This window comes from Dipodomys spectabilis, unplaced genomic scaffold (genome assembly GCF_019054845.1).
Source record: "Dipodomys spectabilis isolate Male_0828 unplaced genomic scaffold, ASM1905484v1 ptg000019l, whole genome shotgun sequence".
Taxonomy (NCBI): Eukaryota; Metazoa; Chordata; class Mammalia; order Rodentia; family Heteromyidae; genus Dipodomys; species Dipodomys spectabilis.
Genome location: NW_024870696.1, coordinates 13,222,971 through 13,237,101, shown reverse-complemented (window position 1 = coordinate 13,237,101; position 14,131 = coordinate 13,222,971). Strand labels below are relative to the sequence as shown.

Below are 14,131 nucleotides of genomic sequence, written 5' to 3'. Positions count from 1 at the left end.
GAAAAGGTAAAAAGAAACAACCACCAACGAAGATGCCTTTATAAAATGGTCTAGGCTAGAGAACAGTGACCTGAGAGGAACAACCAGTGCCACAACAAGGAAGTCTTTCTCTGCATCTTGATGACTTCCATGTGGTCTACTGATATTTTCTATGACTTGGTCCCCAATGATGTGTTTAATTAGGGTTGTGAATACACACTTAAAGGCTTACCTAGAGGATTGGACCCTGAGGCTTGTCTCCTTCCTACTCTCACCCTGTGTTTTCATTCAGAGTAGACAAGGTACCACTGCATTGATACAGCATCCTGGGTTTTTTTTTCAGAATTACCCAAGGTTATAACCATGTCAGCAGAGCTCCTTAATGACTGAAATAGGCATTGATGTATCATCATTTCTGACATCACTAATGTTGTTTTAAAGGAGAGAACTTAAGTTAGCAAAATTGTACAGGTTTTTTTGTTGGTGGTGGTCATGGGGCCTGAACTCTGGGCCTGAGCACTGCCCGCAGCTCTTCAGTTCAAGGTTAGCGCCCTACCACTTAAGGCACAGCACCACTTCCAGCTTTTTTTCTGATTATGCAGTTCTGAAGAATCAAACCCAGGGCTTCATGCATGCAAGACAAGCACTCTACCACTGAGCCAACTTTCCAGCCCCAATTGTACAGCTTTTTGCTGGTCATAGAGTTGGACAAGAAAGAGGGAAAGAAGTAATATGTACTGTGTCACCTCTTATGTGCAACATGCTAAACATATTCATGTATCTTTGTACCAATGATTTTGGTGGATGAACTAGAGATCAGAGAAGTTGAATGTTTTGCCCAGCATTGGGAAAAGGCAGATTTATGATTTAGAACTTGATCTGATTTCAGAGTTCAAAAACTCTAGTATGTACAGTAGTTTCTCTTTATCTGCCATGCCTACATTCCAAAATACTGACTCTGTGAGTAGTAATGAACTCTCTCTCCCTCTCCCTCTCCCTGTCTCTCTCTGTCTCTCTCTGTCTCTCTCTCTCTATATATATATGTATGCTCATGTATCACTAGATGATGGAACTAGTTCTCAGAAGCACAGTGTGAACATCACAGAGTGTATTTACACAAAGTATAATAGCTACAACATCACTAGGCAATAGCTTCATATGGGTCTGCAATTATATATATGATCTGTCATGGATAGTAACATTATGTGGTGCATGTCTTATCCTGGAGTTTTTCCTATTGGATTGAGAACTATCACATTGTCACTTAAAAGAAGCACTTCACAGCTGATTCTCTTCAACGTTCTGAGTTGTCAGCATTACTGCTTGCGTGCTTTGGGGGTCACTAAGTAAAAGAAGAGTTGTTGAACACCATCATTGTGATTAATGGATGGGTGGTGTATTCAGAGTAGATACACTGGACAAAGTGGGAAGTGATTCACATCCTGGCTGGGACAGTGTAACATTTCATAATGCTACTCAGAATGCTGTGCAAATTAAGACATGGGTTGTTTTGGAATTTTTCATTTATATTTTTGGACCACAAGTAACTGAAATTATGCAAGGTAAAAACCCAGATAAGTGGGAGTACTGCATTATACTGTGCCATTTTGTAGTGCACTATGCCAATTTATATTGTAAGGCATCCTCACCTAGAACCCAAGGCTGCTAGTCTCTAGGACCTATACATATGAATGGAGAATTGAGAATGTTACCTTGGTTGGAGAATAGGAGAACCCAATTGAAAAGGTCAAGACTCGACATTGGTTCCACCAGTGATGAGCTAAGTACTCCGCTGAAAAATGAGCTTCCTGAGGAAGTTGTATGGATCAGTTTCTCTCCATGCCTGGGAAGTCTGCAGAACTTTGGAATCTAAGTCTTGGTTGTCTCATATAGAAAGTGAGAATAACAATAGCTGCCTTACAGTCTTAGATATATGGGCACTTATGAAATGTAACTTCTCTCTCAGCCCATTTCTCTGTTCTCTCTACTGTATATCTTATTTCATATCTTCTTATTTCACTACTCTGGCCAACCCTTCTATTCAGTACTTTATAAACACATAGGATTTATCACTACCTACTTAGAAGACCCATGAGAAGAATATATGAGTTGAACAAGTGCCAAGACTCTGGAACCTAGAGTAGGGAGGGACCCAGTGATGCATTGTGAGGTTCGGACAAGGTATACTGAGGACCTATACTGCTCTGAACAAGCCAGGAGCAAGCAAGTGACCCATTTGAAGACTTCAGGGTACCAGTGTAAGAATGGTGGTCTCAAGGTCTGTGTTCATCTGAGTGTAGGAGGTGGGTACATCATCATACTTTCTGATTAAGTGGAGTATTAACCAGTTGGTGGATTTCCAGGTCCTTAAAAATCTTCTAACTCCTTCAACCTGCTTATTTCATTAATGGCTTTCTTGGGTTTTTGTTTGGCCTTGGCTTTAATGTAGTTATACCTCCTTGAAGTGGGAAGTGATCAAGTGGGAAAAGAGAAGTCTATTCATCTTACTGTCAATCACTGTTTGGTTTGGAAAGACTCAATGATGATACTTTTTGGCATGTCAGTGACCTTTAATCTCTTACAGTTTGTGCAAATTCTATAGATAACTGAAACTCAGAACTGTATTTTATAGGGTCACTTGGTACAATGTAGATAGTTGAAATGTTAAAAGTTGTATGAGGGTCATGATTTCACAGGTGGGTATTTCTCTAAGCACAGTCTACAATCTTCGTTAAACATGTAGAGCTTTTTATTTGTCAATCATACCTCAGTAAAGTAGTTTTAAAATCTCCTTCTTGTGGGATTTTTAAGTGACAGTTTCGAAAACAAGGTCCTCAAATAGTGATGGAACTACTTTCCAAAATGAAAAACTTCCCAAATTAGGAAAGGAGAAATAGAATTTCTGGTTAGAAATGGGAAACTGAAGCCAAAGTTAGAATGAACTTGTGCATGAATTGACAAGTTTTAATTCCAAGTGACTAAATTATGTAATAAAAGATGCCTTTTCTTTTCTTTCCCTTGTGTTTCCCCTCTTTTCTCTTTTTTAATGTTCCTGTGACTGAAATGATTTGGCAGAACTACTTCCGAGATACGTGGAATATCTTTGATTTTATCACAGTGATAGGCAGTATTACAGAAATTATCCTGACAGACAGCAAGGTGAGTGGGTCATTAAATCCTTGTCTTAAAGTCTGGCTATGGAGTAGCATTGTTTTAAACGACAACAAAAAAACAACAACAAAAAAACTTACGTAATCAATCCACCAAACCCTCTTAAGTGTTGGGAGTTCACATTCTGATTTCTGAGCCTTAGCCAGTGCATACAAACTCTCAAGTAGTACTGGGTCTCCTATATGGCTTTTCTTGATTTGTATGACTCAACTAGCAGTGTCTAAATAGAATGGAAAGTGGAATAGAAGCTAGTATGTACAGTGCTCTGCTAGCATGTCAGAAGTGGTACAGTCCTCAGATGGGAATTGTTTCCTAAATTTGTTCATCCAGAACAAGACTTGAGCAACTCATTATAACCCTCTGACTATTGAAGAGCCATGTTCTCCTCATTTACTAGCTCTGCTCTTTTGCCATCTAGTTGCAGACTTCAGACTACTTAGTAGAGACAAGGGAGGCCAGGTTTGTCTCCTATTGCTGAGTTGCTTCCCCTGCTCTCCTACTTAGCAATAGAGGGCAGGTCTGGGAAGTACAGAGATGGGCTCACTGATCTGCCCATCAGCTGGAGTTGGGGGTAAACAAAGAAAGCCAGCGATTGTGTTCTACTTTGTGACCTGAAAGGGGAATAAATATGCAAAACTGGTGTATGGATTTTGCTAAATGACTGATGTCACTATGTATGTATGTGTTTCTTTTGGTCTACCAGCTGGTGAACACCAGTGGCTTCAACATGAGCTTTCTGAAGCTCTTCCGAGCTGCCCGCCTCATAAAACTTCTTCGGCAGGGCTACACCATCCGTATTTTACTTTGGACGTTTGTGCAGTCCTTCAAGGTAAGGAAGTCTCTGAGGATTGATGTGGTACTGTCAGACTGAACCGTGTAGCCAGGCAACAACGTGGACCAGTATCAGTATTTCAATTTATTCACTTCAGGAAAAGTGAGACTGGCAAAATGGGAAGCGTTCAGTAAATATAGGTAAATATAGTAGTTCTTAGGTATAGCACAGCTTTGTTAGACAGTGATTAACTCAGGTCTTGTTTTTGAAAAGCATCTGACCAGGCATGGGTGACCCACACCTTTAATCTCAGCGACACAGGAAGCTGAGATCTGAGGATTATGGTTCAAAGCCAGTTCAGGCAGGAAAGGCCCTGAGACTCTTATCTCCAATGAACCACCTGAAAACCAGAAATGGAACCATGGCCCAAGTGGTAGAGTGCTAGCTTTGAGCAAAAATGCTCAGGGACAGTGCTCAGGCCCTGAGTTCAAACTCCATGACCAAAAAAACAGTGTGTGGGTGGGGAAGAGCATCTGAACTTGGTTACTTCTGTCTTCTTTCAGAGCACTGAGGTGCTTTTTGAAATGCTCTCCTTCCTTAGATAGTCCAAATTTCCCTGAGTAATCTGACTCATGCAAAGAACTAACCACTTTGCCAAGGACTTGTCAATTATCTTACTTAATATTTGGAAGAGAATATGAGAGGTGGTATTGGAGCTCAACTCAAGCCCTATGGTTGCTAGGCAGGTGCTCTACCACCTGAGCATGTCCTCAGTTCTTCTTGCTTATTTCTTGAATATGGTCTTGCTTTTTGCTTGGACAGGCCTGGATTGCGATCCTCTCCATTTTAGCTTTCTAAGTAGCAAGGATGACAGATGTGAGCATGGCCTTAATGTTTCAGAGCACTTCTTGATTTATGTGTCAAAGCAAAGATAATTCCTACTCAGTCCTGTGTCTTTATTGGTACATCTCTGATTGTAAGGATGTAAGGAGTATGTGGTATGCTAATAGTGACTTCTGTGTCCTACAAATAAAAATAGGAATAATGGGACAAATTAATTCAAGGAGTTTCTTGAAAACACACTCATGTGACCATTCAGAGGTGGAAGTATAATAAATATAAGCTGAAAATTGATACTGGAGACTCGATTCAATGACAAAGACTTCTAGTAAAAAAAATTTTCTAGTTATAATGGATCAACTTATATCCTTATTTCAGCATTTTGTTATTTCCCTTCCCCTCCCCAAATTAGAAAAATGTATATGCAAGGTGCAGGGCACCAGAATCAAATACAGTGAAAACAGGGGTTATACCATGGGGAAGAACATATTTAAATATATTTGAAGTCTAGAAAATATCATAAATTAATTGTTTTCAATGTTTTGGAGGTCTCCCTAAGTGGTGTTCAACTGCCATTTCCTTTTGCGTATAAAAATATTTTTCAGTGAACAAGTTTAAAAATAAATTTGAGGAAAATAAGTGATCCAGAGATGAGAAATCATGGACTAGCTGAATTGTCTTCCTTACTTTATGTATGCATTTAATATTTAAGAAATTAAACTAAAGAATGCAAGCCTGTGAGTTCACAGTCTTCATTTGGAACGGGAGTTTGCCCTACACCATTGTAACTGATTTACAGCTTCATCAGGGCCTTGGAGTCTGAGCTGTGAGACCTATTGGAAGGATGTTGAGGCTTCCAGGTGCAACCTTGCCAGTTTTGCTCCATTCAGAGTAGTTGTTTGACATGATATCTCCCACTGAGGCTTCAACTCAATGAAAACTATTTTTCCAAAATTACATGACAGGAGAAAAAAATCTTAAAACCTTAGCAAGAATTTGCCACCTGAGCCTCAGGTAAATTCCGAATCAAAATGACAAGATGCTTTTAAAGCTGTTTTTCATTCTGTGGGGACTGCCCAACAAGCTTCAGTTGTTAGTGAGTCTCTGAAGAAATATGTGTCATCCTGCCATATTATCACAATCACTACATCTTTGTGAAACTCTGCTACTGAGGTTAAAGAGAGAAATGTCAAAATCTGATGGCCAAATGGTTGGCTTATTCTAGTGAATACTGCAGCGAAATGGGAAGTCAGGTGAATCTGGCTCAAGGTGCTGTTATTCCAGGTGGGCATCTCCTTCTCAGGACAGTTCTGGGATACAGTATAGAAAATCCCTTAAAGTCAGATTGACAGTAGCTGCTTCTGCAAATGCACAGAGCCACACAAAATAAAGAGCATTACCACTCCCTATGCCTGTCCCAGTACAGCCATGGGTATCATCCAATTCTTCTAACTCCTGCCCTGTTCCCCTTATGTGGTAGTGTTGGTGGCATGATAAGATAACACATGAAATTTGGTCTTCTCCTTTAAGCTGGGAATAGGAAAGATGAACTGGACTAGAGACTTACTAGTAGGCCAGGTAGAACAAGGACAGGAACAAATACAGAAGGCACCAGCATTCCTTGTCTCAAGAAACCTTGTTTTCTTACTCTCAGCCCTTCGCAGTGGGGACTTCCCATGCTCCTCAGAAATGCAGCCCTTCCTTTCTTTAATTCTTAGGAATCAGCACTTCCTTGGAAGAGGGGATTCTCCCACCAGCTTTCAGTGGCATTTAAAATTTGTCAAGTAGTAGTTTCACGGGGCTCTCCATTTCATTAGCTCTGTTGATAAGCTTTGCTTTGCTTCAACCATCTGAAAGCTCTTGGTTGGTTCCCTGGGGTTCATGTTGTATAGACTCAGGACAGAGATACATAGAAGTACTGGCTGCCAGGAAGCTTACTGGATGGTGAAGAAAAGGGACCTCCATGTTAGCACTTAGATTATCCCCAGGTATAATGACCCATCTTGACCCCAAATCCTGCAATGTCTGTATACTCCCCTCCACACCCAGTCACCAAAGCAGCTTCCTGCCTTCTGTCACTTTCACTTGCCTCTACCCTCCTATTGAATACTAACAGGAAGCATGCACAATGTTCTCTGCCTCATGGCTTCATGGCAATGTTTTGTGGTAGTTAGCATTTAGCAGGCTTTGAGGAATTTTAGGTGAAACAGAATGCAACATCAGTTGGCTTAAGCATTGGAAAATGATGGTTCCTCAAAAGATAAAAGAACCTTCAAGGAATGACCTGAGATCCTAGACCCGCTTTACTTCTGGATTCTATACAATGGACTCCATGATGGAGTGGGAAAGAGAAATACTGAGATTTGGAAGCCCAGGCTGGATATTGCTATATCATTTGGATAAGAATTACTCAGATTATTCATCTTTAGCTACTCAGATTATTCATCTTTAGCCAAGTCAGGCAAATCCCAATCCCAGGAGATTTGCTTAGTTCTCTTTTAGATATAGACTTGACTTCAGGATGAGCCATCTTCTTCCCCACAAAGGTAAATAAGGTAAAGTACACATCTCACTAGGACCAACTGTTTATCCATCTGTCAGAGGATTTGAGCATCTACAAAAGAATTTCACCAAGGAAGGGGTAACAATGCTCAATAGGAAATGTACTCATTACCATACTCAGGTAACTGTAACCCCTCTCTACAGTATCTTTACAATAATAAATCTATATTTTAAAAAAAGAATTTCCCCTAGGAGTAAGAGAATCCCAGTCCTCTGTTTGACTTAGCTTCATGACAAGAATTTCTGTCCTGCCAATGAGTACAGGTTGACCATGGACACTGCCTACACCTTTGATGAACGATTATCTCTGCTTTTCTTCTAGGCCCTCCCCTATGTCTGCCTTCTGATTGCCATGCTCTTCTTCATTTATGCCATCATTGGAATGCAGGTGAGCAGGCACGTCATGCACCTGGGGGGATATTTGTTGTTTGTATTATCTCTGGTTTGGCAATATGAATATGCAGGAATATGTGTGCTTGAACCACTACTGGCCTAAGGATGATCCCCAGAGGTCTTATTGCAGTGACCTTGGAAATTTCAAGTTGTTCTTCAGGCATATGTGGTGGTCTGCTATGAGAGCTTCATCTGAGGTTGGCAGATGATGTGCTGCTTTACAAGCAGCTGGACTTCTGTGGCCTCAATAACAAGGCTAAAGCAAAGGGGCACCATTTTTTCTTAGCCAGAGAGATCCACAAGGAGATTATGATCTAGTTCTCCGAATTTGGATCTTGGTATTTGAATTTGTGCACTCAGTCAGATACATTATTTTTTGCCAGTTCTGGGGCTTGAACTCAGGGCCTTGACACTGTCCCTGAGCTTCTTTTTGCTCAAGGCTAGCACTCTACCACTTGAGACACAGTGCCACTTGTGGCTTTTTCTGTTTATGTGGTACTGAGGAATCAAACCCAGGGCTTCATGCATGCTAGGCAAGCACTCTACCACAAAGCCACATTCCCAGCCCCCATATACAGTTTTTTTAGGACAGGCTTGTTTCAGAAAGACTCGCTTACTGGTTAGGAGATAGCTCAACTAAACTCAGTAAAGAACTTGAGCTGACAATCTCCTACAGCCAGTCTGGCTACCTCTGGACTTCTAGCTGCATTCTCAGTGGTGTTTGCCACCTGAAGCCAGGCTTCTTCTCCCAAGCATTGTGTGTTAATAGCCCTTTTCTAGAGCATCACTGTAGGATCTCTTCTTTTTGTTCTTCTGTCTTGCCTGTACTTCTTAGTTTCATTTCTTCTAACTCTATTACTGGAGAGTTTTGTTCTCTCAAAATACAATAGAATGTCAAACATCAAAATATATGACTTGGTGAAAAGTATTAAGCTCTCCTTCTGGGGATCTTCCAAAGGAGAGATAATGATGCTCTCAGAGATATTAGAAATATGATCCCCACTAAGGCTTACGACTGGCTTCATAGCTTCTACTAACTCCCTAAAATTTGATCCTAGAATTTAAATATTCTTAATAGTCTGTGGTGGTACTGGAGTTTACTAGTCAAGGGCTCTACCACTTGAGCTGTGCATGCCACCATCCCTTAGAATTTAAATATTCTTGAACAGTGAAATGAAAACTTGATTTGGCCATGTTTACAATGCCTCTTACACCCTTTTCCATCTTTAAGCAAAGTAAAATAGAATAACATCATCTCCAATTTTAATCTACTATTCATAACACTACCACTAATAATAGTGATAATGCTATTTGCCATTGTGTGAATTTCTTGGTATGCCAGACATAGCGTAAAATACATGTGAAATATGCATATGTGTAACAAATATGCATATATAGAAAGTACAAGGGCAAGTTAAATGACCAGTGTATTCAGGAGTAGTGTAGAAGTATTTCCAGATGAGCATCATTGTCTCCCTCGGTATTTACATAGTTAAGAAGCCTTTAGCATGCCAAGAGTAGATTTAAACTGTGTTCTGTTTATTCCACAGTCCATTTGTGTGTGTGTGTGTGTGTGTGTGTGTGCACGCGTGCGTGCACACACGCATGCTGATTTCCAGTACTGAGGCTTGGACTCAGGGCCTGGGTGCTGCCTCTTAGCCTTTTAATTCAAGGCTGGTACTCTATCATACCACTTGAACTTCAGCTCCACATCTACCTTTTTGCTGGGCAATTGGAGATAAGAATTTCATGGATTTTTCTGACCTGGAGTGATTCTCAGATCTCAGCCTCCTGAGTAGCTAGGATTACAGGTATAAGCCACTGGCACTTGGCCAGTCCATTTTTATTAACTCTATAATATCTCTTTTCCCAAAAGATAAATCCAAGTATTTCTTTGGTTATTTAGTGGGAGATGGAGCCTACTCAATTATGAGATTATGATCTTCCATCCCACAGAGACATGAGAGGAGCCACTTCACTTCCACTGTAACTTATCTTTAGTTGGCCATCCTCATCCTGGATCATGACTTCATGGCAAAGATCACCATGCACATATCATTCACAAACCTGCACTTGTTACTACTGAAATGGTATCCAGCCAGGCATTGTAAACCTAGCTATGCAGGAGACTATGATCTGAGGATCATGGTTCAAAGCCAGCCCAAGCAGGAATGTCCATGAGACTCTTATCTCCAATTAACTACCAGAAATCTGGAAAAGACGATGTGGTTCAAGTGGTAGAGTGCTAGCCTTGAACTGAAGAGCTCATAGACAGAGCCCAGGCCCAGAGTTCAATCCTCATGACCGACAAAAAAAGAAGAAGAAAAAGAAATAATAGTCACCACAAATCAGAGATAATGATACAAATACAAAGACAAAAACAGTAGGACATAAGCTTTTGGAAAGACATAAATAATAATCAGATGTATCTATAAAAAGAACTATTACTCCGTATTTTTCCCATTTCCTGGAATTCGTTTCAATAAATAGTATTTTATATGATCAGAGGCATTGCATCTTTGTGCTCTTCCCATCTAAGAGTATCCTCCTTTGGTCTCACTGCATAAATGCCTTGATATTTTTCAAAGGCTTCTTAGAAGAGGTATTTGGGAAAGAATTGGAGATAGGAGAAACTTTTCATAACTTGCTACTTATGAGAAGGAGCCTGTGGTTACAAGTTGTTGGAAGTAAGGCTTAATTTTTAAAAATTTTATTTTATTGTAAAGATGGTTTACAGAGGGGTTACAGTTACATGAGTAAGGTAATGAAAAGAATGTATAAAGCGATGCTATGTCGGTGTTTAAATTTTTTTAATAAAATGAGAAATTTCCTACGTAATGATTTAGAAAGAGCTGAATGGATAAGGAATGAAAAAGGGGATTCTTAAAATCCTGTGTGTTCAAAACAAAGGAGGATACTTACATTTATTTGTACTTAGAAGCACACTGGAAACCTAGGTGATCTTATTAGTAATCTATACTTTTTGTTACTCTTCACCAATAAAGAAATAAATTGCCTTCCCCCCGCCCCAAAAGTAATGAGTACATTTCTTGTCAAACATTGTTACTCCCTCCTCAACCTCAGCAATTCTACTAGCTGAAGGGCAAGTTAGTACTTCTACTTGACTTGTCAATAGTTAGCCAAACACTATCTCCTAAAATTGAGGAGTTGGTTTAGAAACCATTCCAGATCCATTCTAATTCTAAAGGTCTGTGGATTCACTTGAAGGTAGATTTAAGCCAATAATCTCACAAGACTTTCTGAACCACCCCTTTTGTTTTTCTCTCATGGGTTAGTCACAAAGACTCAGTAAAAACTAAAAATAAATGAAAAAAAATTATGCAGAACACCTTCACAATAAATATACATTTTTGACCTGAGAATTACCTTAGAAAATATTCAAATTGACTATTTGTGGCTTTGGTTATTACACATCTACTATGTAAAAAGATTTCCAAGTATCCTCCAACTAAATCGTGACTGAATGAAATCTTCAAGAAAATCAGAATCAGAATAACCAATGATGCTTTTTTGAGTGTATTAGGAGAAAGGGTCCTGTGAGTTGTGTATATGTAATGGATCAGGGCTAAATTGTGAGCAAAGAGAGTAAAAAGGAAAGAAGGAAAATGGAGACAGGAACAAGTTAAAAATGTATGAGTCTCCTTGTGGTATGTCCAGGAATAATTTTATTTCATTGCTGGGAGGTTTAAAATACAACTATTTGCCTTTTTGAGGGCCTTGTGCCTTTTATCCTTCTCTTTCCATTCTGCTGCCTAGTTTTCCACCTCCAGTCTCCCTGAGAGACAAGTAGTATTTGAGTTTTGAAAACTAGTACTGAGAACAAATTCCCAAAGCAGGTGTCAGTGGGAGTTACTTGAGCAAAATAGCTGGGGGCAGAGATTGTTCCTCAATTGCACATTCTAAAAACTGTTAGGGGAAAAATGTGTTCCATTTAGCATACATTGGATAAAACTGAAATATTTGAAATATAGGCTGGAAATTGTCTCAAAAGGCCGGGAAAGTGACCTAGGAAGTCCTTAGTTGTGCCAGCACTAATTTGTAAAATTAAATCCTGGTTCCTAAAAACATGGCTAGAAAAGCGTGCCCTTCTTACTGAGGGTCCAGGATTGACCTCAGCTTCAAATTGTACTGTCACTATTCACTATGGACAAAGATCCCTCTTTGTCACAGGAATTTACAGTGGCCACAGTCCAGCATCTGCTTATTAAACCACTCTTAGTAGCTAGTCCTACATTCTTTCATTTTCCAAGTGTCCAATTATCCTGACTGTTTCCATCCATTGTGGGGCTATGTTTCTGTTCTTCCTCATTTTTTTTTTTTTTGGTGCCAGTGGTACAGCTAAAACTCAAGACTTCATGCTCTTCTTAGATTTTTGCTCAAGGCTGGTGCACTACAACTTGGGCCGTACCTCTTCTTGAATTTGTCTGCCCAGGTTGGCTTCGAACTGGGATCTTTAGATCTCATCCTCATGAGTAGCTAGGATTATATGCATGAGTACCAACTCTAGCCCTAATTCCTTAAGGAACTTAAGGAAAAGAAAAGATGTAGGAGGAATTGTGTACCACCAGAATGACATTGTAAAAGACCTTGTTTTGTTGTGTTGTGCTTGGACCTTACTTGAATTAATCCTCTTGACAACATTGGAGCATAGAGAAGATAATTAGCCCTTCCATGTGAAGGCTAAGAGCCTGGTGTCCACCAACTCTCAGCATCTGAGTTGTCTGTTTCTTGGTCAGGCCACAGGAAGTCATGCATGTAGCTTTACCAGCCTTCTTCTGCCTGTGTACATGACTATGTGCTGGACAAGTCAGACAATTCAGCCATGCTTATTGCTTTTTCTTGTTTTTCTCCCCAAGGTGTTTGGAAATATCAAATTAGATGAGGAGAGTCACATCAACCGGCACAACAACTTCCGGAGTTTCTTTGGGTCCCTCATGTTACTCTTCAGGTACTTGTATGTCTCTAACTATTCTAGCTGGAACCCTCCTAATGGGAGGGAGAGAGTCGGTCAGTCTCTTCACCTCATTTTCCTTTGTCTATTCTGCTTCTGCTGCTCCTGGCAGATATGCAATGGAAGGGTCGGGGGAGAGGGGGACGGGGGGGGGGGGGGCGGGGGAGACAGTGCCTTTACCAAGCAACCCAATGATATCAGAAAGTTCCATCAGTATTTTTGACTCAGTAGTGAATTTGCACATTTCAACTGCAACAGTGGAAGAGGAGACAAGGAAAGTGTCCTGGAAGCTAGATTCTAAAGGGTCTGAATCCTTGGATGGCTAGTTACATTTGGTATCTTAGGGTTCACTGTTAATTTCAATTGCAACCAGCAGAGAGCCCTTGATGGAGATGTGGGGTGTGTGGAGGACAGAACCAAGGAGAGACTTCATCATCAACATTCTGCTTCTAATGGAAACAATTACTAGGTCCTTCTGGACCTAGAAGGGGCCTAGTAGGCATATGGGAAGAGGAAAGATGGGTGGTTTGAGAAGAAGCCAGAGAACAGAGTAGGATATACAGACTTTCTCCTTCTAACCCACTTGTCTTTGGGATTCAGGAGTGCTACAGGTGAGGCCTGGCAAGAGATTATGCTGTCGTGCCTTGGGGAGAAAGGCTGTGAGCCTGACACCACAGCACCATCGGGGCAGAACGAGAACGAACGCTGCGGCACTGATCTGGCCTATGTCTACTTTGTCTCCTTCATTTTCTTCTGTTCCTTCCTGGTGAGCATTATTGTGTCCTTGCTTGAGATGTGGCCTGTGCAACCTCTGATAAAGAGACAGGAGGGGATTTCTTTCGCGTGTGACACACATACACACTCAAGTCCCTGTGAAGAATTAATCCCTCCTCTAAAGAATACTTGGGGGCCATAGTGCTCCTCGGAATCCTGGACAAGTGACTTTCACTGGCTGAGAAGTCTCTGTTGCTTCCAGGGGAGGTGGGAGCAGGGATGAGGAGTCTGAGTGGAGTCCAGTGTATAGAGCTGTGAGCTTTAGGTAGACTCCATGGTTAATGGGTCAATCTTTTCTTTACTGCAGTGTCTTTTCTTTAACCAGGGCTGAGGACATTTTAACTCTCTTTAGAATATTTTATAACTGAAAAGAAAATATGTAATAGTGTTAATATAAGAAGAGCAGTGATAATATACAAGATAGTAGCCACGGTTAACAACTGGCCAGTTTGATGGTGTGAAAGCATGTGATTGAACATTAGTATATTTCAAGTAATAATCTATAGAGCACGGTCATGTGGCGAGAAGCCCAGGGTACCTTCTTTATTCTTTTTTTTTTTTTTTTTTTGAGAAAACACCAATAAAAACACCCACCGGCTTTAAGAACTTTTTACCCCAAATGTCAGATTGGCAGTAATAAAGTAAATGGATCATGTGCTACCAGATCA

At 40.5% G+C, this 14,131-nt stretch overlaps 1 protein-coding gene across 3 annotated transcripts in view; it reads left to right on the top strand.

The window, feature by feature from the left end:
• Positions 1 to 14,131, top strand: part of Cacna1e (calcium voltage-gated channel subunit alpha1 E) — a 308,059-nt gene that overhangs the window by 268,362 nt on the left and 25,566 nt on the right. For all 3 annotated transcript variants that reach the window (XM_042674388.1, XM_042674389.1, XM_042674387.1), the window contains 5 exons: positions 3,055 to 3,138; positions 3,854 to 3,979; positions 7,647 to 7,712; positions 12,595 to 12,686; positions 13,290 to 13,455. In XM_042674388.1, coding sequence (XP_042530322.1) covers positions 3,055 to 3,138; positions 3,854 to 3,979; positions 7,647 to 7,712; positions 12,595 to 12,686; positions 13,290 to 13,455 — 534 coding nt within the window. The remainder of the gene's footprint in view (positions 1 to 3,054; positions 3,139 to 3,853; positions 3,980 to 7,646; positions 7,713 to 12,594; positions 12,687 to 13,289; positions 13,456 to 14,131) is intronic.